This window comes from Bubalus kerabau, chromosome 3 (assembly GCF_029407905.1).
Source record: "Bubalus kerabau isolate K-KA32 ecotype Philippines breed swamp buffalo chromosome 3, PCC_UOA_SB_1v2, whole genome shotgun sequence".
In the NCBI taxonomy this organism is placed as follows: domain Eukaryota; kingdom Metazoa; phylum Chordata; class Mammalia; order Artiodactyla; family Bovidae; genus Bubalus; species Bubalus kerabau.
In genome coordinates, this window is record NC_073626.1 from 12637924 (window position 1) to 12660311 (window position 22388).

General features: G+C 41.4%; 1 protein-coding gene across 10 annotated transcripts in view; it reads right to left on the minus strand.

Annotated features, from left to right (window-relative positions):
• Positions 1–22388, minus strand: part of NUP153 (nucleoporin 153) — an 80942-nt gene that overhangs the window by 58412 nt on the left and 142 nt on the right. Inside the window, exons 1-3 of one of the 10 annotated variants that reach the window (XM_055570710.1) lie at positions 22188–22387; positions 8493–8617; positions 7752–7929 (exon numbers count right to left, since the gene is read on the minus strand). The exons of 1 other annotated variant lie outside the window; for it this stretch is intronic. Coding sequence is in view for 6 of the 9 variants with exons in the window: in XM_055570708.1 (XP_055426683.1) it covers positions 11468–11584 (117 nt within the window). In the remaining 3 variants the exon portion in view is untranslated. Of the gene's footprint in view, positions 1–4761; positions 4883–7751; positions 7930–8492; positions 8618–11467; positions 12056–21513; positions 21640–21976; positions 22093–22187; position 22388 lie in introns of those variants that run through there. 8 more of the 10 variants (XM_055570709.1, XM_055570706.1, XM_055570705.1 and 5 more) reach the window with 8 other exon arrangements.

Below are 22388 nucleotides of genomic sequence, written 5' to 3' on the forward strand. Positions count from 1 at the left end.
AGAGCAGCTTAGTATAAGACTACAGTGAGAGAGAGAGAGGAAATATTAGCAGCACAATGAAAGAAAGCACAATGTGCTTGACAGAAATAATGAAATAAGGATGTTAAAACTGACCTGGAAACACTATCAGAAAGAAATATTCCCCATACTTCAATATCCCTCTACAGGGTAAATGATCCTAAGTCATCAAGAAAATCAAGAAAAGTTATAGTAAGCTCAGTAAACCCTAATTCTCATGGTTACCAAGATGTGGTCCCTTCACCGTTTATATCAGCATCTTCTCAGGCCGCATTCCAGCCCGACTAAATCCAGGAGGTAGGACTCACCTGTTTTAACAAACCCTCACAAGTGATTCTGGTGTATGCTATATTTCTGAGAACCACCAATCTAGTTAAAGAGATTAGGAAATTAAATACATTTCAGGAAATCACAATACAATTACCTCTACAAGAGGTGAATAAAATTATGTATACTTAAATCTTAATATTCAGTTACCTGGAACATGTATATGTAGAGCACTAGTCAGACACTAATTAAAATATATCAAAATACTATGTAACCAATCAGAAAAACAAAGCTTAGAGGAGACAGTGCTGAATACAATGTGGCTTACATAACTATTTCCTGAGCATTTCCCAACTTTAGCCATGATTTTTACCTGTACTGTTACTTAACGGTTTTCTATATGTGTGTGTGTGTGTGTTAGTCGCTCAGTCACGTCCAACTCTTTGCGACCCCATGGACTGTAGCCTGCCAGGCTCCTCTGTCCATGGAATTCTCCAGCGAAGAATACTGGAGTGGGTTGCCATTTCCTTCTCCAGGGGATCTTCCCAACCCAGGGATCGAACCCAGGTCTCCAGCATTGAAGGCAGATTCTTTACTCTCTGAGCCACTAGGAAAGCCACCAGGAAGTTTATTTCTCTTAATAAACAGCTCTTTCTACACAATAAAATCTACCAAATCACAGATTTGATTCTGTACCAGTCCTCACTTGCACTTCCCTGACACCATCTTCGATGACTGTCTCAACAAAGTGGCTCATGAGAGATTCTGGAGGTCATTAGCTATCAGAGGAGGAAGGAAAGTGAAGTCTCTCTTCCTGGGCTCTCTCTGCTCAAACACCCTATCTTTAAAACTACAGCTCCAGCCAGCCAGCCCTTGCTCCACTCCAGTTACACAGTTTCTTCCCTTTATTGTCTAGTCCTAGCAGTGGCGGCAGCTTCCCACTACTGCTAGTCTCTGAGCATCCTGCTAGCCTCTATGTATTCCTTTAACCACCAGCATTTATCTTTGAGCAGACTCTTAAAAGAAATTTCAGCTGGAATTAACTGTTTCTTGCTGGGTCCTTAACTGATAGAGCAGTGTACTTTTGCTAAATTTGTTTTCTAATTAACATGAAAATTAAAGTCAGCCCGGTCATTGGATTCATCTTCTTTAGCAACAATGGAACACATGTGCTACATTCGGGGAACACACATTTTTTTTGGCCGTATGTTGGTATCTTAGTTCCCAGTGAAAGTCAAAGTCGCTCAGTCCTATCCAACTCTTTGTGACCCCATGGACTATACAGTCTGTGGAATTCTCCAGGCCAGAATACTGGAACGGGTAGCCTTTCCCTTCTCCAGGGGAATCTTCCCAACCCAGGGATCGAACCCAGGTCTCCCACATTGCAGGCAGATGCTTTACTGAGCCACAAGGGAAGCCCTTAGTTCCCAGACCAGGGATCAAACCCGGAGCACCGGCAGTGAAAGCACTAAGTCCTAACCAGTAGACCACCAGGGAATTCCCCAGGAAGCACTTATTACCCAAAAGTTACATCCAACTTTTATCTCTATAAAACAGTACATAAATGGACCAGGAAAGAGGCTTATCCTGATGAATATTTTAAAATCTTATCTAACTCACAGAGGTAAAAGCAAACATTGTTTTACTTCATTCAATTACTTTAATCAATACTTATTGATCATACACTACATGTCAGGCAAGAACATGGGATAAAGCAGGGAACAAGTTCCTGCCCTCTTGGAACTTAGATTCTAAGTTAGGGAGACAAAAAGTGTAACGTGTAACGCACACGATATGGTGATTTGGTGCTATGGACAACAACAAAGCAGAAAAGCGAAACGGGGCAGCTGTTTTATACAGGCAAAGACCTGAAAAAAGGGAGGAAGGCGCGCTGCACATTTCTAGTAGAGAAGTATTATAGACTGAGGAAGTAAAAACTGCCAAGACTCAAATGTAGAAGTGTCCTTGGCACATGCTATCCAAGCTTCCAGTAACTTTGTTAATAAATGCTTAATCTAATAGACTTGAAATAACTATACTTAAATCCTTCAAAATTCCCCTTCGATCATTTGGGTGTGTGTATGCATGCACGTGTGAGAGAGAGAGAGAATCCATATGCAAACCTTTTGTTCCAAAACCTAAAACAGTGGTCCTCAAACTCTAAGTCTTCAGACCAGCAGCCTTGGTGTCACCTAGGATCATGTTAGAAATGGAAATCTGTTTTAACAGGCTCTTGAGGTGATTCTTATGCAAATTAAAGTTTGAAGAACACTGTACTAAAATCATCTAAAAATTCAGTTACAGGTTTCCCAGCTAAGGCCATGATAAACATAACCGTGAAAATAAGCTTAACAACAAAATTAACTATTTCTGACATTATCTCAAATGCCATGCCACTTATATCAATTTTCAAAACTATCTACTTTATAGTATGAATTCTGAAAAATTAAACATAGGAGAGAAGTAAAACATAAAAAAGCATACTTCTGAATCTATTTTATTCCCAGTTAAAGACAACTTCTGCTTTATTGACTACGCCAAAGCCTTTGACTGTGTGGATCATGACAAACTGCAGAAAATTCTTAAAGAGATGGGAATACCAGACCACCTTAGTTGCCTCCTGAGAAATCTGTAAGCCGGTCAAGAACCAACAGTTAGAACCAGAGATAGAACAACAGACTGGTTCCAAATCTGAAAAGGACTATGTCAAAGCTGCATACTGTCACCCTACTTATTTAACTTATATGCAGAGTTCATCATGAGAAATGCCAGGCTGGATGAAGCACAAGCTGGAATCAAGATTGCTGGCAGAAATATCAATAACCTCAGATATGCAGATGACACCACCCTTATAGCAGAAAGCAAAGAGGAACTGAAGAGCCTCTTGATGAAAGTCAAAGAGGAGAGTGAAAAAGCTGGCTTAAAACTCAACATTCAAAAAACTAAGATCCCAGCATCTGGTCCCATAAATTCATGGCAAACAGATGCAGAAACAATGGAAACAGTGAGAGACTTTACTTTTGGGGGCTCCAAAATCACTGCAGGTGGTGACTGCAGCCATAAAATCAAAAGACGCCTCTCCTTGAAAGAAAAGCTATGATCAATCTAGACATCATATTAAAAAGCAGAGACAGTACTTTGCCAACAAAGGTCCATGTAGTCGAAACTATGATTTTTCCAGTAGTCACATACAGATGTGAGAGCTGGACCATAACAGAAGGCTGAACGCTGAAGAACTGATGCTTTTGACCTATGGTGTTAGAGAAGACTCTTCAGAGTCCCTTGGACTGCAAGGAGAGCAAACCAGTCCATCCTAAAGGAGATCAGTCCTGAATATTCATTGGAAGGACTGATGCTGAAGCGTCAACACTTTGGCCAACTGTTGAGAAGAACTGACTCATTGTTAAAGACCCTGATGCTGGGAAAGACCGAAGGCAGGAGAAGGGGATGACAGAGGATGAAATGGTTGGATGGCATCACCAACTCAATGGACATGAGTTTAAGCAAGCTCTGGGAGCTGGTGATGGACAGGGAGGTCTGGCATGCTGCAGTCCATGGGGTCGCAAAGAGTTGGACACAACTGAGCAACTGAACTGAACTGAAAGACTTAACACATTTATTTATAGTAAATAATCAACTACCAGATACTAGAAGTTTAAAGAACAGCTCCTGCATTGCTGGTGGATTCTTCACTGTCTGAGCCACCAAGGAAGCCCTAAAGAACTGCTAGGGAAAAGAAATCTCCTGATCACGCAGAGAACAAGGCAGACAAAGGGTAAGAAACCCTATATATACCATACAGATTTGGAGAAGCACTTCCTTGGCTGGCAATTTTTATGAATTACAGTCACTAATAGGAGTCAGGAAAAAAAAGAAGAGCTAGAAAAAGGGAAAAATCGTTTTCTTACCAAAGGTTTCTTAGACTGTATTAGCAAATAAGGGCCTTCTTATTGAGATAAAGGTTATTTTTTCAATAACCTTTTCAAGAGTTATTTAGATAAGACGTTTCAGGTCTTTCCAAGAATGGGGTAAATCAGCTTCCTGTATGGACCCAGGAGAAAGAACGTTTTGTGATACATTCTCTTTTTTTTTTTGGCCATGCAGCCTGGGTTCTTAGTTCCCTGACCAGGGACCAAATCCATAACCTCTTCAGTGAAAGCTCAGAATCCTAATCACTGGACGGCCAGGGAATTCCCTGTCTTGTATATTAAATACAAACAACCTAACCTTGAGGGGGAAACAGAAGTACCTGGAGTAAAGGTCTGAGAAGCAGTGAATACTCAAGCCCAACTTGACCAGAGTAGCTTTCTCTCCCCTTTCAGAGGCTTCATTATAACTTGATGTGGTTTTCCTAAAGAAAAGCTTCTCTGGCCCTCCAAATCTAGGGCCATGGCTCCCTCGCACGCACCAGCAGCGCCCTGTGCTTCCCAAGCGGAGGTGAGCTGTCAAGTGGGGTGGTAATGACAAACCTCTCACCTCCGCTCGAGGATCAGCTGTAAAGGCAGCAACAGGTCTGTACAGTGCAGATCAGCTGCTGCATGATTTTAGTTTATCTACGGATGCAGTACTCAACCAACTTCTTATTCCCACATGTGATATGCTGTGGCAAGTTTCAAAAAAAAAAAAAAAAAAAAAAGACATCAGTAATCCTAGAATTCAAAAAATAAATAATACATTTGCTTGGTATAACAGTTTCAGTTTAAATATTTTCGTTGCCACGCTAATAGCCCTTCCTCCAAAAAACAATTTGTGAAACTATCCAAGAGCGTGGGAAAAAATCAAACCATCCTTTGGAATAATAAATAACACAAAGCCAACTAAATGAAGAGAAGAAGAAAAGTCAAGGAAAAAAATTAATGAATGGCTTAGAAAAAGCAACAAAACAGAGTATTAAAATCTTAAAAATACTTCTTGTAGCCCCAAAGCAAAGTCTACACTAGATGATCCTAAGTAATGAAGCTGAATTCAAGGATTATAGGAGCAAAACTTTAAACCGAGACGGGTTACAACGATTGGGTTTCTCCCCCAAGAACTAACGATTCTTCATTTGGCAAAACAAACCACAACAAAAACCTTATCAAGATGCCACTGAGATTTAGAACAAGTACTCAATTTGGGGGCCAGAAGTAAATTCGATTCAATACTATACCCTTATATTAAGTACATTCAATTTGTAAGGTACTGTGACTACATTAGCTTTTCGAATTGTATTGAACCTGAGTTCAAGGGTTAATGAAAGAAGGCTGAGGTAGGGCACAAGGCTCTTTTACAATCCAAACGCAGAACTCATTTGTACTGAAAAAGAAATTCTTTGCCTATATATCTTCTCATCAATTTGCAATCTCAGAATAAGCAAAGACACTCTCTGTATCAGCACTCATAGCCTTCCTTCTTCTTACATCTCCTCTGTTCCTACTAGTTTTTCTGATCTCAGTTCTATTCAACTCTTTTCTTCACATTATCCTCTATTAAACAGTACAATTCAGATTATAAAATCTCTTCTCACATAAACTTTACTGGGTCTCTCACTATAAATATCAAACATAATCTTCAGTTTGAAGGTTCTGGGGCCCTATTCTCCCAGAAAACACTGTTGTTTTGATTTTTATCTGTTCTTTGGGCTAGATTTTGTTGAAGTTTGTCAATGACCCTTAGTTTTCTTCCAGGTGTCTGTGAACTCTCTCCATACTCCCTCAGCTCCCATGTCCCTAGTCTTCCCTTTCCACTCTTTTTGGAAGTCTCATTTCAAATAGACTCCCTAATCAGTTTTCCCCTTGCTCCATCCACCCCAAGTGAAGAACAAGGGCTAAGAACCAAAGACTTCATGTGAGACTTGAATATCTAATTATAAAATATCTTTAACACTAAATAGTAAAAACCTAGATGCTACTCTAAATCTTTCGGTTATTTCCAGTTTTTAACACATCCATTCTTACATTACTTACTTCAAAAATGTATCTATTAGAAAGTACTCAAATTCTAATGCAGTAATATTGAATCTGATTTCAATAATCTGAATTTAACCCAAGCTGTTCTCACATTTTACAACCTACAGTTAAGCTTTCCCTATCCAACAAGTCTAAATCTTTCCAGCCACGTAAATGATTTCCATCCATTCTTTATACGTTTCATTTTTCTTTTCAATGTCAAGTTCAGTTCAGTTGCTCAGTCGTGTCCGACTCTTTTCGACCCCATGAACCGCAGCACACCAGGCCTCCCTGTCCATCACCAACTCCCGGAGTCCACCCAAACCCATGTCCATCGAGTCGATCATGCCATCCAACCATCTCATTCTCTGTCATCCCCTTCTCCTTCTCTCAATCTTTCCCAGCATCAGGGTCTTTTCCAATGAGTCAGCTCTTTGCATCAGGTGTCAAGAGATTAAGTCAGAAAACATGAGCATACAAGTTATTCTAGCCAAAAAAAATTTAAAACTATAACTGGCCACAATTTTCAACCTCCTTTAAGGCTCTTTAACACTAATTCAGGTAGGAGAAACATGACCTGGCTTAGTTTCTTATTTTTAGAGATTCATATTACAGAAGTAGAATTAACAGAGAATTAACAGTAATCTAACAAGGAAAAGAAAAGGATTCCCTACAAGACCTTCCAAAGTAGCAACAGGAGACCCAATAAAAGCCTAAGGCAATTTAACCCACCGCAAGTTATCCCAAAAAGATACTGTCACTTTCCTTTCACAATCTGTTTGGAAACTGGATGTAAAAGTGTATTAAGCCACAAGCAAATGGGCAGGGAAAATGAAATATATTTAGACAGAAGCAGCATTCTATCACCCTGTTTCAAACAGTGAATACAGTAAATTGTATCTGGTGGCAAGACTTTTCAACTGGGCTTCCCAACACAGAAGAATTGTTCAAAAATATATTACAACCATGACCATAAGCTAAGTAGCTACAAGTAAAACATTTTTGAAAATACAAGGTCATTAACATTACATCTTTCCAGTAGTATTCTGTGCCTAATGAAATGGTTTTAATTAGTGACATCAGACCATTTTATTTCAAACTGATAGGTAATTGCCTCAAAGGGCTTTCCAGGAAAGAGAGACATCTGGACTTTTTTTGTCATAAGAAAAATTGGTGAGTAAATTGATAAAACTATTTCACAAGGGCTTCTCGTCGCAAACAAAATTTTCTACTATGCATTAAACAGTATGTGGATTTATTTTCCTATACACTTACATGACTGGCATCTAAGAGGAAAATGTTAACAATAATATATTTTTAAATAGTTTATGGCTGTTTAAAGGTTTGGCCTCATCACTCAGAAAACAAGTCGTAAAAATCCAATACAAGCCTATAAAAGATTGAATTTGGGTATATAAAAGAAAGATACCTCTACTAATCAGAGACTAAACATTTAAATCAAAAGGTTCTGTTTAACCACAACAGTTTCCAATGAGTCCTTACTATATATGCAGGCCCAGTTCTAAGAGCTTTACTTACATTATCGCACTCAGCCCCTCACAACAGATTTCCACTTTACAGATGAGTAAATTAAGCAGAGAGAACTTTCCAAGTCCTGGCAGAACAAGGATTCAAACCCAGATGCTCTGAGTGGATTACAGCACTTTTTTCTAACAACTATGTCCATTTGTTTTTGCTGACAGTATTAATTAAACATCTAGGATAAAGCAAATAAAGATAAAAGTAAAAAACAACTCATGGATTTCTGGGATGAGTTATGTATTCAATCTTTCAATATCCCTCCTTTTCAAAACTGAGAATGCTCTTCAGCCATCCAGTACCAAGCAGGACAAAATATCACACAGAAGCTACCAAAACAGTAAAAACCACACAATCTTATAAACCAGTGCCAGGCAAACCATAGTCTGTGGCCCAGACTCAGCCTTCAGCCTGTGTTCATATAGGCCTCAAGCTAAGAACGATTTTCACATTTTTTAGAGTTATAAAACAAAGAACAGGCAGGAACAAAACCTAAAATATTTACTATCTGGCCCTTTACAGAAGAACTTTATAGACTCCTGATCTAAGCTACTGAATAGATAAAGGAGCTTTCACCATCCCCTCCCTCCAAAAAAATAGCTAAATGCAGAAACTGACTTGAAGGACAAACTGCCTCTAGGAAGATAAAAATGAGTGGATTCCCTTAGCTCCAAGCCAGAAGACAAAACCTCTGAAGCACACCCCCCAAAAAAGGGCAAAAATAAGTAGTTCCCCTCTCACCAGGAGGTGGCAGTAGATTCTTCAAGAGGCAAGGTTCTGATTTGCCCATGGGCTCAAGCTTTTTGTGGCGGCTATTAAGAAAAGCAGTTTGACCTCTCCAGAGCTCACTTTCTGGACCTGACAATCTGCATAAAAAGGAAATGGGAAAAGAGACTGAACAGGCAACAAGACCTAACCACATACTCTTTAGGGACCCGTTCACTCCCACTAGAAGAATGATACCATTTCCTAAATGCATCTGAGCTAAGAGTTAAGGGGTAGGGAAGAAAGCAGGTGAAAATGATCAACTTAATCATTCAGTGCTGTTCTTCACCTTCACTCAAGTTACCACCCTTCAGTTAGTTAACTGACAATGAATTTTTCTCTCCACAACTTCAAGCAAGATGCCATTTTGAAGATCAGAAGTTAAAAGGAAAAAATGTAAACTTTAGATACTCAGCAGAGCTAAACCAGAAGTCAAAACAGGAAATTGCAAGTCAGTGGAACACATGAGAAAGTCACAGGTACTGCGTGACTACACAAGCCAGTTATCCTGACAAGCAATGGCAAAGACCCACTAACTGAGCCAGATCTCTCATTCTTTCAGTCCTCAACTGCACAACCAAAAAACTTTGTTTTTGCCCAGAAACCAGTGGACGTTTAATCAAAATACATTAGTATAAAACATGCCATGTCATGAAGCTCCATGCTATTCATGATGACTCAGCAGCTGCTGCTAAACACAGAGGTGACAGCCTAGGATAGCTGACAGCAAGCAGGTGGTCTACAAGTTCACAGAAGTTTTGATAAGGACTAAAGAACATCCTTATTTTAAGATTTTTAAAAATCCTCAAATTAAATATTCTTTTGTATATGCCTGGATACTTTTCTTTGGTAGTAACTGCCAATACTAATTGTTGTTGTTCAGTGGCAAGTCGTGTCCAACTCTGCAACCCCATGGACTGCAGCACGCCAGGCTCCCCTGCTCTTCACTACCTCCCGGAGTTTGCTCAAACTCAAGTCCATTGAGTCAGTGAGTCATGCTATCTAACCGTATTAGCCAATACTAATAATACCTACAGAGTAGATTAAGAAACTCCCACCTTTAATCTCAATTCAAAAGCTACAAATGTACTTTTTCAATTAAATGGCTGTGGCAATAAGCTGAATACTTTAGACAGGGGGAAATGATAAATTACCAAACTTTAAAATAAAACTGCACAGTCTGAAATCATATCAGCTCTAAGACAATTTGGATCACAAGTGTTATGCTGTTAAGGCATCATCTCCCTCAAATTAAGTTTTTATCCCAAGTATATTTAAAAATAAGGTGTGACTTTGGCTTTTGCCACCTGGAATATAGGAGCTCCTTTCTAAACTCTGTCCAGACCATCCAATGATCTGTTTTTACATTTCATTTTTTATGTAGTAACTTTCTCCTAAGGAAAGCACTCAGACATTTATTTTTTCAGAAAAACCAGAAAGCACATGTGCCAAACTTCCTTGCAACCAAAGGATTAGGTTAAAGGGCCAGGCTTGTGACCCGAATTCTAATCTTGCTCCTCACAAAGAAAATTGGAAAACCCAGCCTATCTGGGGGAGCACTGGTGGGAGGTGATAGTAACGCCAAGACTTGTGACCATTAGTAGAGAGCTACCTAACATTATCAACTACAGATTTCACTACTAGGAATCTTCTCCCAAACCTTTACTTTTAAAATTCTGTTTTTAATGATACAATTTAACAACAGCACCAAACATGTTTAACTGTTAAATATTTATTAGCATCCAGAATAAAGCAATCTAGAAGTCTACCTTTAACAGTATGCAACAAGTTATCAGACCCTTTTGCTATACTCTTTTTTATAGGTTTAAGGCCCACACTTACTTCCTACCTTACTATCAGTGAAAAGTTTTATAAGTGACTTTTATTAGGTTTTCAACATTTTCCCACTCAATCCCCCGTAACAAACAAGCAAAACTTAAAATCCTGAACTTTCTCAGAATCAAACGTCTGAGGATAAACTCATATTTTCATAATTTCAAACACCCACTAGTGCACAAGGTGGTTAAATTTCAAGACCACCAACATTCCTGTAGCGTCGAAAGTACCTAAACTTCTAGAATACCCACTGCAACATTAAAATATTTTGTGCATGAGATCAGAACTGGAGTCCCGGTCAACTGTGCATAATGGCCAATTCTAGTCTCCAAAATAAAACGCGCGGGTGTGTGTGGGGAGGAGGGGGAAAAAGGTTGGACAAAAGTGGGGAGGGAAGAGTCTCGCGACGGAAAAAAAGACGTAAGTGCGGAGAGGGACTTTCAAAATGCCCCAGTGCCACTAACCATATCCCGGTTGAAGAAAAAAAATAAGCCAGGACTCTTAGATCGGGGAGGGCCACGGGGAGATAGAGAATTTAAAGGATGGAGAATAAGTTATTCCACTTTCCCTGTAACAGCGCCCCCGCCAAGCCCCAGGTAAGTACCCTGGCGGGGTGAGGATCAGAGTCCTTGGGGCAGCCCCCCTCCCCGCACGCGCTGAAACGCGGGAGACTAGAAATCTGCAGGCGTGGGGGGAGGGGGGTGGCCCTCCCAGCCACAGCTTTTTCCCTTTTCCCTTGAGGGACATGAGTAATTACCGCCCCCCCCGCCAAAGCTCCTAATCCCCGCCAAAAAAAAAAAAAGGGCAGAAATATGGGCTCACCGTGGGCCTCGACTTGTGTTCCCGCCCTGCGCTCCGGCCCGGGGAAAGCCCCGGGGCGGAGAGGGCCAGGGTGCGGGGCGGGGGGGTGGTGGAGAGAGGAGGCCGAGCCACACGTGTGCGCCGCAGGGCTGGCCGGCCTCAAGCCCACTTCCCGTCGCCGCCCCGGCGGCCTCGGCTCCCGCCGCCTCGCCCGGGGCCTCCCGGACGCTCCACGTGGGGCGCCAGGGCCGCCCCCCCTGCTCACCCCCCCGCCCCGAGGGCCCCCCTCACACACGGCGCCGGGTCTCCCCTACCTGGTGCTGCGGTCGCCCCTGCTGGTAAGGCTTCATCGGGCCCTGGTGGCAACGCCGCGTCCGGATCTTGCCGCCGCCGCCGCCGCCCCCTCCTCTGCCTCCGGCTCCCGAGGCCATGGCGGAGCCTCCGCGGCTTCCCCCTCCGGGGCGGGAGAGGCAGAGGCGGCCTCAGAGGACCCCCGCCCCCCGCCTTGCCTCGCCCGGCCCCAGCCCCCAAGAGTCCGCCCGCGCTGCCCTCACAGCGGGGGACCAGGCCCACCGGGAACCGCGGGGCGGCGAGCAGAAGCGGAGAAGAGAACGCGCGCCGGCGGCAGCGAGGTGGGGGGGGCTGGGGGGGGAGGCCACAGAGGCCCAGGAGCTGGCTCTCCGGTCCCGCAGGCTCCCGCGGACCCCCGCCTCTGTGTGTGTCACCGTCTCTATGGAGATTCCCCCCGCAGAGGACAACGCGAGCGGCCCCCGGCGCTGCTCGGGCCTAACTCGGCCGCCGGCTGATGGGGATTCTTCTTCCGCACGCCCCAGCCGTGTAGCTGCCGCAGTTGAAGCCGCCGGCGCCGCCCGCCTACCCCTCCCCTTTGCGCACAGCGCCCGCCCCGCCGCCGCCGTCGTCGCCGCCGCCGCCGTCGTCCCTGCAGTCGCCGCTGTTGCGTCTATTGCCGCTGCTAAGGCCGCCGCTGCGGTCGCGAGCCAGAACGCCGTCACTCGTCAGCGCCCGGCGAGCCTGCGTCATTACGCTGCGACCGGCTGATAGGCGAGGAAGGGAGGAAGGAAGGAAGGAAGGGCTGGTCGAGCCCGCGCTCTCGGCCGCGCGGGCCGCTGGGAAATGTAGTTAACGGGGGGAAGGCGAATTCTCGGAACGGACGCGGAAGGAGAGAGGTATGGTTTGCCGCAGAGGCACAAAGCCAGGGGGTTCCATTCCTTATCCTGTGCTCGGCTATAAACGTAGACTTAGAAAGACGCATTTAACACAGAAGCAGTAATCTCCTTCTTTTCTCGTGGTTGGGAAAGAGGACAGAAAGTGAGCAGTTAAATCAGACAGGAGCGAACATTATCTTATAAAAAGAAAAAAACTGGTTGAAAAAAAACAATGTTCATGATCTTTAAGCCTAAAGCAGAATTAGAAAAACATACAGTGTCATTAATGTCCCATTGTTACATAAGAGCTGTTGTCAAAGAACGCGAATTCTGGTTCCACCACTCTAGTTTGACCTTGGATAAGTCAAAACCTTCCTCCTCCCTATAAAATGGGAACTTTAATATCCAGCTTATAGAGCCGTTGTGATCATCCGAGTGGAGCACTTAGTATATTTCCTAGTATATGGGAAATGCAGTAAATGAGTACAATGACTACCTACAGCAGTCAGCTCACATGAGAGGTAAAGGATATATTAGCAGTAATAAAACTATACATATATTTGCCCCAAATAGAAGACGTATTTAGGAAAGTGAGTAAGTGAGCTAGGCTCAAACACTGAATCCACAAAGTATAGATATTTTTAAGAGTTGACCGTTAAAAAGATATTGGTGATCAGGTGGTGTAGAGGTCATTCAACGGACAAGACAGGGGTCCAAAGAATTCAGGTGGCATACTGGAGGACCCTTAGCTGGGCAGACAAAGCCAAGACTATAACTCAGCTCTTCTGTAAGAGTTCAAACAAAGTAACCAAATGATTAGCAAAAAAATCTACTACTGTGAAAACATAGGCTTAATGGGCCATTTGGCTTCCCTGATGGTTGACACGGTAAAGCATCTGCCTGCAATGCAGATGACCAGGCTTCAGTCCATGGGTGGGGAAGATCCCCTGGAGAAGGAAATGGCTAACCCACTTCAGTATTCTTGCCTGAAGAATTTCATGGACAGGAACTGGGTGGGCTACAGTCCAAGGAGTCTCCAAGAGCCAAACAGGACTATGCAGACAGACACACACTTAATTTTAAGTCTATCGCTTAGTAGCTATGAAGCCTTGGGGAAGTTATCAGTCTCCTAAGTTTCAGTTTCCTCATCTGCAAATAGAGTGAATATATATAGTTCATAATAACTGTTTAGAAAGCATCTAATAGCATCCAGTTATCAGATACAAATAATTAACTGTAAGACTGTTAAACCAAACTACCATCAAACTGCATGACTCCAATCACTATATAAATCATATAAGTCAAAACGTGAAGCTGAACCTACAGTACCTTGAAATTTGTAGTACCTTCCAGCACCTAAGGAACCATGCCATATCAAGCATAGGTTTACAGAACAAATGGCATCTCTGACTAAAACCACCAAGACTATAAAAATTTCCCAAACATGATGGACAAAATTAATCTACCTCCTTTTTGTGCCTCAGTGTCTTCCCCCTAAAGCACACTCTTCCCCCTAAATCTCTTCCTCCTAAAGCACTCCATCTTTCTTAAATACAATTGTTTGTCTTCAAGATTCTTAGCTAGGAATGTGACAAGCAGAGTAAAGTAATTCATAGTAAGCTAACTTACAGGAAAGATGTGTTCAGTTCAGTTGCTCAGTCGTGTCCGACTCTGCAACCCCATGGACTGCAGCACGCCAGGCCTCCCTGTCTATCACTAACTCCCGGAGTTTACTCAGATTCTTGTCCATTGAGTTGATGATGCCATCCAACCATTTCATCTCTGTCGTCCCCTTCTTCTCCTGCCTTCAATCTTTCCCAGCATCAGGGTCTTTACAAATGAGTCAGTTCTTTGCATCAGGTAGCCAAAGTATTGGAGTTTCAGCTTCAACATCAGTCCTTCCAATGAAAGATATGTACCTGAATCTTTAATTGCACTACATATATAAGAGATTGAACATAGCCACATCCCATTTACCCTTTTTCACCCTACCAAACTCAAGATTTCTAGCACAGGAGATTGGCTGGGACTCAACAATCATTCCTTTGTTCGGGGCTTGTTATTTGGTGTATGGAACAGCATTCATCAGTCAGTGACAAGCAGAGTAAAGTAATTCATAATAAGCTAACTTCCAGGAAAGATGTGTTCAGTTCAGTTGCTCAGTCGTGTCCGACTCTGTGCGACCCCATGAATCACAGCACACCAGGACTCCCTGTCCATCACCAACTCCCAGAGTTCACTCAAATTCACATCCATCAAGTCGGTGATACCGTCCAGCCATCTCATCCTCTGTCGTCCCCTTCTCCTCCTGCCCCCAATCCCTCCCAGCATCAGAGTCTTGTCCAATGAGTCAACTCTTCGCATGAGGTGGCCAAAGTACTGGAGTTTCAGCTTTAGCATCATTCCTGCCAAAGAAATCCCAGGGCTGATCTCCTTCAGAATGGACTGGTTGATCTCCTTGCAGTCCAAGGGACTCTCAAGAGTCTTCTCCAACACCACAGTTCAAAAGCATCAATTCTTCGGCGCTCAGCTTTCTTCACAGTCCAACTCTCACATCCATACATGACCACAGGAAAAACCATAGCCTTGACTAGACGGACCTCTGTTGGCAAAGTAATGTCTCTGCTTTTGAATATGCTATCTAGGTTGGTCGTAACTTTTCTTCCAAGGAGTAAGCGTCTTTTAATTTCATGGCTGCAGTCACCGTCTGCAGTGATTTTGGAGCCCAAAAAGATAATGTCTGACACTGTTTCCATGGTTTCCCCATCTATTTCCCATGAAGTGATGGGACCGGATGCCATGATCTTTGTTTTCTGAATGTTGAGCTTTAAGCCAACTTTTTCACTCTCCACTTTCACTTTCATCAAGAGGCTTTTCAGTTCCTCTTCACTTTCTGCCATAAGGGTGGTGTCATCTGCATATCTGAGGTTATTGATATTTCTCCCAGCAATCTTGATTCCAGCTTGTGCTTCTTCTAGCCCAGCATTTCTCATGATGTACTCTGTGTATAAGTTAAATAAGCAGGGTGACAACGTACAGCCTTGACGTACTCCTTTTCCTATTTGGAACCAGTCTGTTGTTCCATGTCCAGTTCTAACTGTTGCTTCCTGACCTGCATACAGATTTCTCAAGAGGCAGGTCAGGTGGTCTGGTATGCCCATCTCTTGAAGAATTTTCCACAGTTTATTGTGATCCACACAGTCAAAGGCTTTGGCATAGTCAATAAAGCAGAAATAGATGTTTTTCTGGAACTCTCTTGCTTTTTCCAGGATCCAGCAGATGTTGGCTATTTGATCTCTGGTTCCTCTGCCTTTTCTAAAACCAACTTGAACATCTGGAAGTTCACGGTTCACGTATTGCTGTAGCCTGGCTTGGAGAATTTTGAGCATTACTTGACTAGCGTGTGAGATGAGTGCAATTGTGCGGTAGTTTGAGCATTCTTTGGCATTGCCTTTCTTTGGGATTGGAATGAAAACTGACCTTTTCCAGTCCTGTGGCCATTGCTGAGTTTTCCAAATTTGCTGGCATATTGAATGCAGCACTTTCACAGCATCATCTTTCAGGATTTGGAATAGCTCAACTGGAATTCCATCACCTCCACTAGCTTTGTTCGTAGTGATGCTTTCTAAGGCCCACTTGACTTCACATTCCAGGATGTCTGGCTCTAGGTGAGTGATCATACCATCATGATTATCTTGGTTGTGAAGATCTTTTTTGTACAGTCCTTCTGTGTATTCTTGCCACCTTCTGCTTCTGTTAGGTCCATACCATTTCTGTCCTATATCGAGCCCATCTTTGCATGAAATGTTCCCTTGGTATCTCGAATTTTCTTGAAGAGATCTCTAGTCTTTCCCATTCTGGGTTTTCCCAAATGGTGAAGTGGTAGAGAATCCACCTGCTAATGCAGGAGACACGAGTGACGTGGGTTTGATCCCTGAGTTGGGAAGATCCTCTGTAGTAGGAAATGGCAACTCGCTCCAGTATTCTTGCCTGGAAAATTCCATGGGCAGAGGAACCTGGCAGGCTACAGTTCACCGGATCCCAAAGAGTCAGACATGACTGAGCAAACACACACATGTGCACACAGCATTCGTATCCCAGCTCTGAAAGAAAAGGACATGCAAAGAATGGGGGTAGATTCAGATAAAACTTCAGGATATAAGATTAGCAGGATTTAGGGAGATAAATCCACATTCCTCTTTAGCCTTGATCTTAATTGTTAATAACTGTTAATGATAATTGTTAATGATAAGTTTTTGAAGTTAAGCAAATGTGAGGGAACAATAATGCATTAGTCCCAGATTTAGGTAACTGAGTTATTGGCAACTTTTCCAAGATTGAGAAGGAATAAGAAACAAAAAGAAATCTGCATTTTAAACTTCCCACTGCCTGATTTTACCCAGAAATAGTATTAGCCTCAACTATGGGATGAAATAATTTCTTACACGTAATTTGAGATTCTAAGCTAACATTGTTTCTGTGCTGAAATTCAGTTTGGAATCACAAATCAACAAATCTAGAATTCTTCACATATTTTTGGTACAGAACTTATTGTTCAGTTAGGAATTACTAGAAGTAGAATGAGTTATAACAAATTATTCTGATTATGAAACAAAAAACTGCCCACCTTCAAACATACAAATAATTATTGAACATATCTCTAAGAGATACTCTATGTAAATTGGGGAAAATATCAAATGTCATGGAATAATAATAGGGATTCCTGAATTCCTTCTAGCTATATTAGGATTTAAGTTTAGGGGGAAGGGAATAATTATTATTTCATACTTTCAATTAAGCAATTTCTAGAAATGATAAAATTTAATCTCTATAAAACCTATGATATTCTGTAGTTCACAGAATTGGAAGCTATCACTTGCAGATTTTCTGTTTTAAAGTAGCTATCTTCTTTAATCATCCTTTATTCATAACTTCTATTCTCATCAGTCTTTTGGGCTAGACAAAACTGAAATGGCTCTGAGAAGTGATCTTATGTTTTGGGTTGTTTCACTGGGTGTATTTTATTAGAAACTAATTTCTCCCCTACTAGGTTTTAGACTTCAGGGTTTTTTTCCCTCACTGCTATAATCTGAACACACAGAACAGTGTTGACACATACCAGCAACTCTACATATACTATGGCTCATTTGCCCAAAATCCAATTACGACCAATGCCAACTGTTTCCATCTTATTGTAATAAATACAAGGATGAATACAGCTAAACTACTTTCTATAACCTTCCCTAGCTTGCATACATTCTTTTTCAGTACACCATAACACGTTAATATTTCTCAAATTCATTCATTTACTCATGATAAAGCATTCATGAACATTATGAACAGATCCCTATGAAAAAGTTATGCAGGAATTATTATCCTCTCACCTTTGCCAGCACTCTGTCATTTTTGTAGCCAATTTTTGTAGCCAATTTAGGAACCTACCTGCTACTTAAGCTTGGGGTTGTTTTAAGATTTTTTTTTTTCCAGTTCAGTGGAGAATTCCACACTTTAGGAATTTCTATCTCTGATGGCCTTCACATTGACTAAAATGTTTAGCTCCTAGTACTGTCTTATCGCATAATATGAATAGATGCTTCCCAAGTGTATGATATGATAGCCATTGGAAAGACAAGACTCAAATAGCTGGCTTAGGATCATCTGGAAATTACAGGATTCCCATCATGGCATGGGGATATGAGGATATATTGAAGGAAGGGAGTGAAGAGTACATCAACAGGGGCATTTGCCTGTGAAGGGCATTGTACAATAGACCTCCAAATCACAGAGAGAAGCCATGTTAGGAATATAGTAGAATTCAATGTGTGTGTTTCTATGAAGGATAAAGGGGGAAAAAAATAACTGCTATTCATATTCAGATCAAGTGGCAGAAACTAAAACGAAATACAGAAGGATAGGAATTCCTTCTCAATTGGTTGAAAACAAAAATTAGAACAACTTTACTTTTCTTAAATCTGGATCCAGGTTTTTTCAGCCAAAACAGATGGTGTATTGGAAGAAATCTTAATTTATGACAAGCCTATTACTACGAGGATCCCTCTCCCCCAAGAAATGTCTTTAGTTTTCCTCATAGAATATGGTATCTGTCTGCCAATTACAAATTTGCAAATAGATTGCTGACCTTTCTTTAGAGATAAGGAATATCCACCAATTATAAATGAAATACAATTTGGTCTACACCCAACGAGGATTTAAAAAACAACAACAACAAAAAAAAACAGCATTTCTGTCTTCTTCAAATGGCAAGAAAATTTTAGCCAAAGGAGTATTTAGAAATGACAATTACAAGAAGTTAGAAGGGTATATATTTAGCCTACCTACACAAAATGTGGTATTTGCTATGACATGTATTGAAGCAATTTATTTTATTGAGAGTAATTTTAGATCTATCTCTATGATATTTCTATGTGATAATTATTACCAAGCATTTTATTAGATAGAAAAATAAGGTTAAACTAGTGGGGATTTTTTCCAAATGTATTATGATGATTATAATGAACTTCAATCTCAGAGGGAGAAACTCAAAAAAGGGGTTGGAATTCTACAAAGGTATTGGAGTTTCTGTCTATATCTTAGGGACAGAGGTCACAGCATCAGGAAGATATTTAAAGATGTACATTATTATACTCTCATTAACTTACTGTGTTCTCTGGCTTTGGGGAATAAAGTAATACTTAAGACTAAACAAATTAACTAATATAATCAAATTTTGATTAACTATCTATATCACTTAATTCCAACATGCCAGTTAAGATACTTTATTCTTCCTGACTGCATATGTCAATGTGTAGTAGTCTTTGGCATATATGTGTTTATGTATCTTCCATTAAAGTTGAAGCCACATTTTAAATTCATCAATACTAAATGGAAATCCAGTTTTACTGAATGAAATAACCAAATTCAGGAAGACCAGTCCCATCCTAATGTTTAAGACAGGTGATGAATCAACAAAGATGAAACATACATTGACCCATAGGCCAAAAGTGAACTCGGACAAACAACTGAGATCAAGGCTAAAGAAGGACATAGACATGTATAAACAATTTATGAGCACAATCTAAACATTAACACTTGTTAAGAACCTGTAACAACCCACTCCAGTATTCTTGCCTGGACAATCCCAGGGACAGAGAGGCCTGGCCAACTGCAGTCCATGGAGTTGCAAAGAGTTGCACACAAGTAAACACACACACACTGTGTGTTCATTTCGAATCTGAGCATTTAGTGTCTATGTCCGTGCACAAAACAGGAAAACAGCCTTTGTCCATGCAGTACATTACACTTTATCATCTTAATGACTTCCCTTAAAATTTACTGTGTTGTGCTCTTTTAGCCGCTGGTGCGTAACACTAATAATTTACCCCCAAATTCTACATTCTAAATTCTAAACACCTGCTACTAAATTCATCCAGTACAATAAATCTAATGGCTTAGTTCGGAGAAGGCAACGGCACCCCACTCCAGTACTCTTGCCTGGAAAAATCCCATGGACGGAGGAGCCTGGTAGGCTGCAGTCCATGAGGTCGCTAAGAGTTGGACACGACTGAACAGCTTCACTTTCATTTTTCACTTTCATGCATTGGAGAAGGAAATGGCAACCCACTCCAGTGTTCTTGCCTGGAGAATCCCAGGGACGGGGGAACCTGGTGGGCTGCCGTCTATGGGGTCGCACAGAGTCGGACACGACTGAAGTGACTTAGCAGCAGCAATGGCTTAGTTTAATTTTTTAAATATAATTCCTTACTTACATTAGAAAACTGGATTCATTATTAAAGTTGCAATCCATGTAAAACTATAACGTTTGCAAAATTCAGTTTGCTCACACTGAGACCAAGCTTTTTTATTTTTAAAAAGCATTTGTAGAGGATGCTGGAATTTAATGGATTTATTAAGACGACTTTTCAGAAACAGTCTACCAATTATTGTGTTAACAACCCTACTATACACGTCACCCACCCCCTTCACCAGAAAGGCACAACCTCCCCATCTTAAGAGTGTCTCTGGCTACTCAGAGGCTAACAACACCGTTCCTTGGGAGCTTGTTAGAATAAAGGATCATCCCAGGCCTGCTTAATCAGAATCTGCCTTTCAACAAGGTCACCAGGTGATTCATATGCACAGAACATCTGAGAAGCGGCACTGTTTTAAGAATTAACCATGCTGCAGAAGTCATAAAGCCCATCTGAAATGTTAGCAGTCTGAGACTAAACATTAGATATAAAATATACTTGGGCACTTTAAAGGGCACCTTGCTAATTCCCAGCTCTCCTTCTTCATTTGTACAAATTTTCTTTTAGAATTAATTCATGAAAAACAAGAGACATGGACAGAGTAAACCATCTTAAAATTCAAGAAGCTGTGAGCAAAGAGAAATTCTGAAAAATATCAGACTACTTCCTCAGAATTGCTGTGGCTTTTCTCTTTTCCAAGCACTCACAAAACTAATTTTAAGGTAGAAATTCTAAGAGGGAATATTCTTGGTACTAGGTGAGCGTCTAATATCTAAAATGCTGTATAAAAAGTCCAGCTGCTGCTGCTGCTGCTAAGTCGCTTCAGTCGTGTCCGACTCTGTGCGACCCCATAGACAGAAGCCCACCAGGCTCCCCTGCCCCTGGGATTCTCCAGGCAAGAACACTGGAGTGGGTTGCCATTTCCTTCTCCAATGCATGAAAGTGAAAAGTGAAAAGGAAGTCGCTCAGTCGTGTCCAACTCTCAGTGACCCCATGGACTGCAGCCTACCAGGCTCCTCCATCCATGGGATTTTCCAGGCAAGAGTGCTGGGGTGCCATTGCCTTCTCCGAAAAAGTCCAGCAACGTGGAGTAAAATCTTTATAGATGTCACTTTCCTAAACTGTCAGGACAGGAATGATGGCAGCTTTCTGCTTAACAAATCATAAAAGCAATTAAATAATTACCTACTAATAGCCTGATCTCTTACATAGGTGCTCTGAAGTCAAAACAAAACTCAGATATAGTGTTTCCTCCAAAAATTACTTCTGGGGAAAAAAAAAAACTAATAGTGGATTTTTAGACTAAATATTCCTTCCCTGACATTAGTCATCAAAAGTATTCTTTGCACAACATACCTACAGCTCTTAACTCTCACAACAGAGAAGGCCTAAAAAGTTGTGAAATACAAGAAACGAAAAATCATTTTTTAAAGGGCTCACACACACCTCCTCTCCTATAGGCCAAACGTAAATACATTTGTTCATAAGAACACTTATACATCAAAACATCAAGATAATGGAATACAACCAAAGTTTCTGTGAAGAGCAGGCTGAGGAATTCCTGCTCGCCATTAGTCTCCAGCCAGCTATTTAAGTAACAGTTGATGAACCAGCGGCTTGAAGCACATGTAGATTTTTTTTTTCCCCTCTTATTTAACATTTGGTACATTTCATCTTTACCACGAGGTGGGAAGAAATGAAATTAAGCATTTTTAATTTTCATTAGCAGCTTTTTTTCCAAAGGAAGCTAGACTATTAGCTGAAATGAAATTCTGGATTTAGTACATTCTTACTGTCTATAATACTACCATAAGTAGCAGAGCTGGTTCAACTGACCAAACATAATGGTTAACGAGATGATTTTAAATCCAGTACCTATAATCTGCAGCCTGTCTTCAATTTATCTCACCTTGTTTGGGTTCATTATAGGGACAACAGGGTACCATGAGTCAGCACAAATATGGTTCTTCAAAACCAAAAATCAAAAAGAACTCATCCAACATTCTCCAAAGCAAACATGGAGTTAGACTATTCTACATACAATATTAAATCAGCAGTATTGCCAAACAAACAGAAGGCAACTCTGCAGCCATGGAGCAAAGCTGGTTAAACAGACCCACCTCTGGTTTGGGAAAGATAAGGCCTACGAAGGTCTGGATTCAGAATTAGAACATCAAAGCACATCCCAAGTCTCCACCGAGGCCCTCACCAAGCCAACACACAGCTTCAACCAGCCATGATGAGATCCAAGCCACAAGTTGACACGTTAGCGCCTTTTCCCTTGTGTGGTCCTCACATCCTACCCTTTCTGTGAGTCAGCA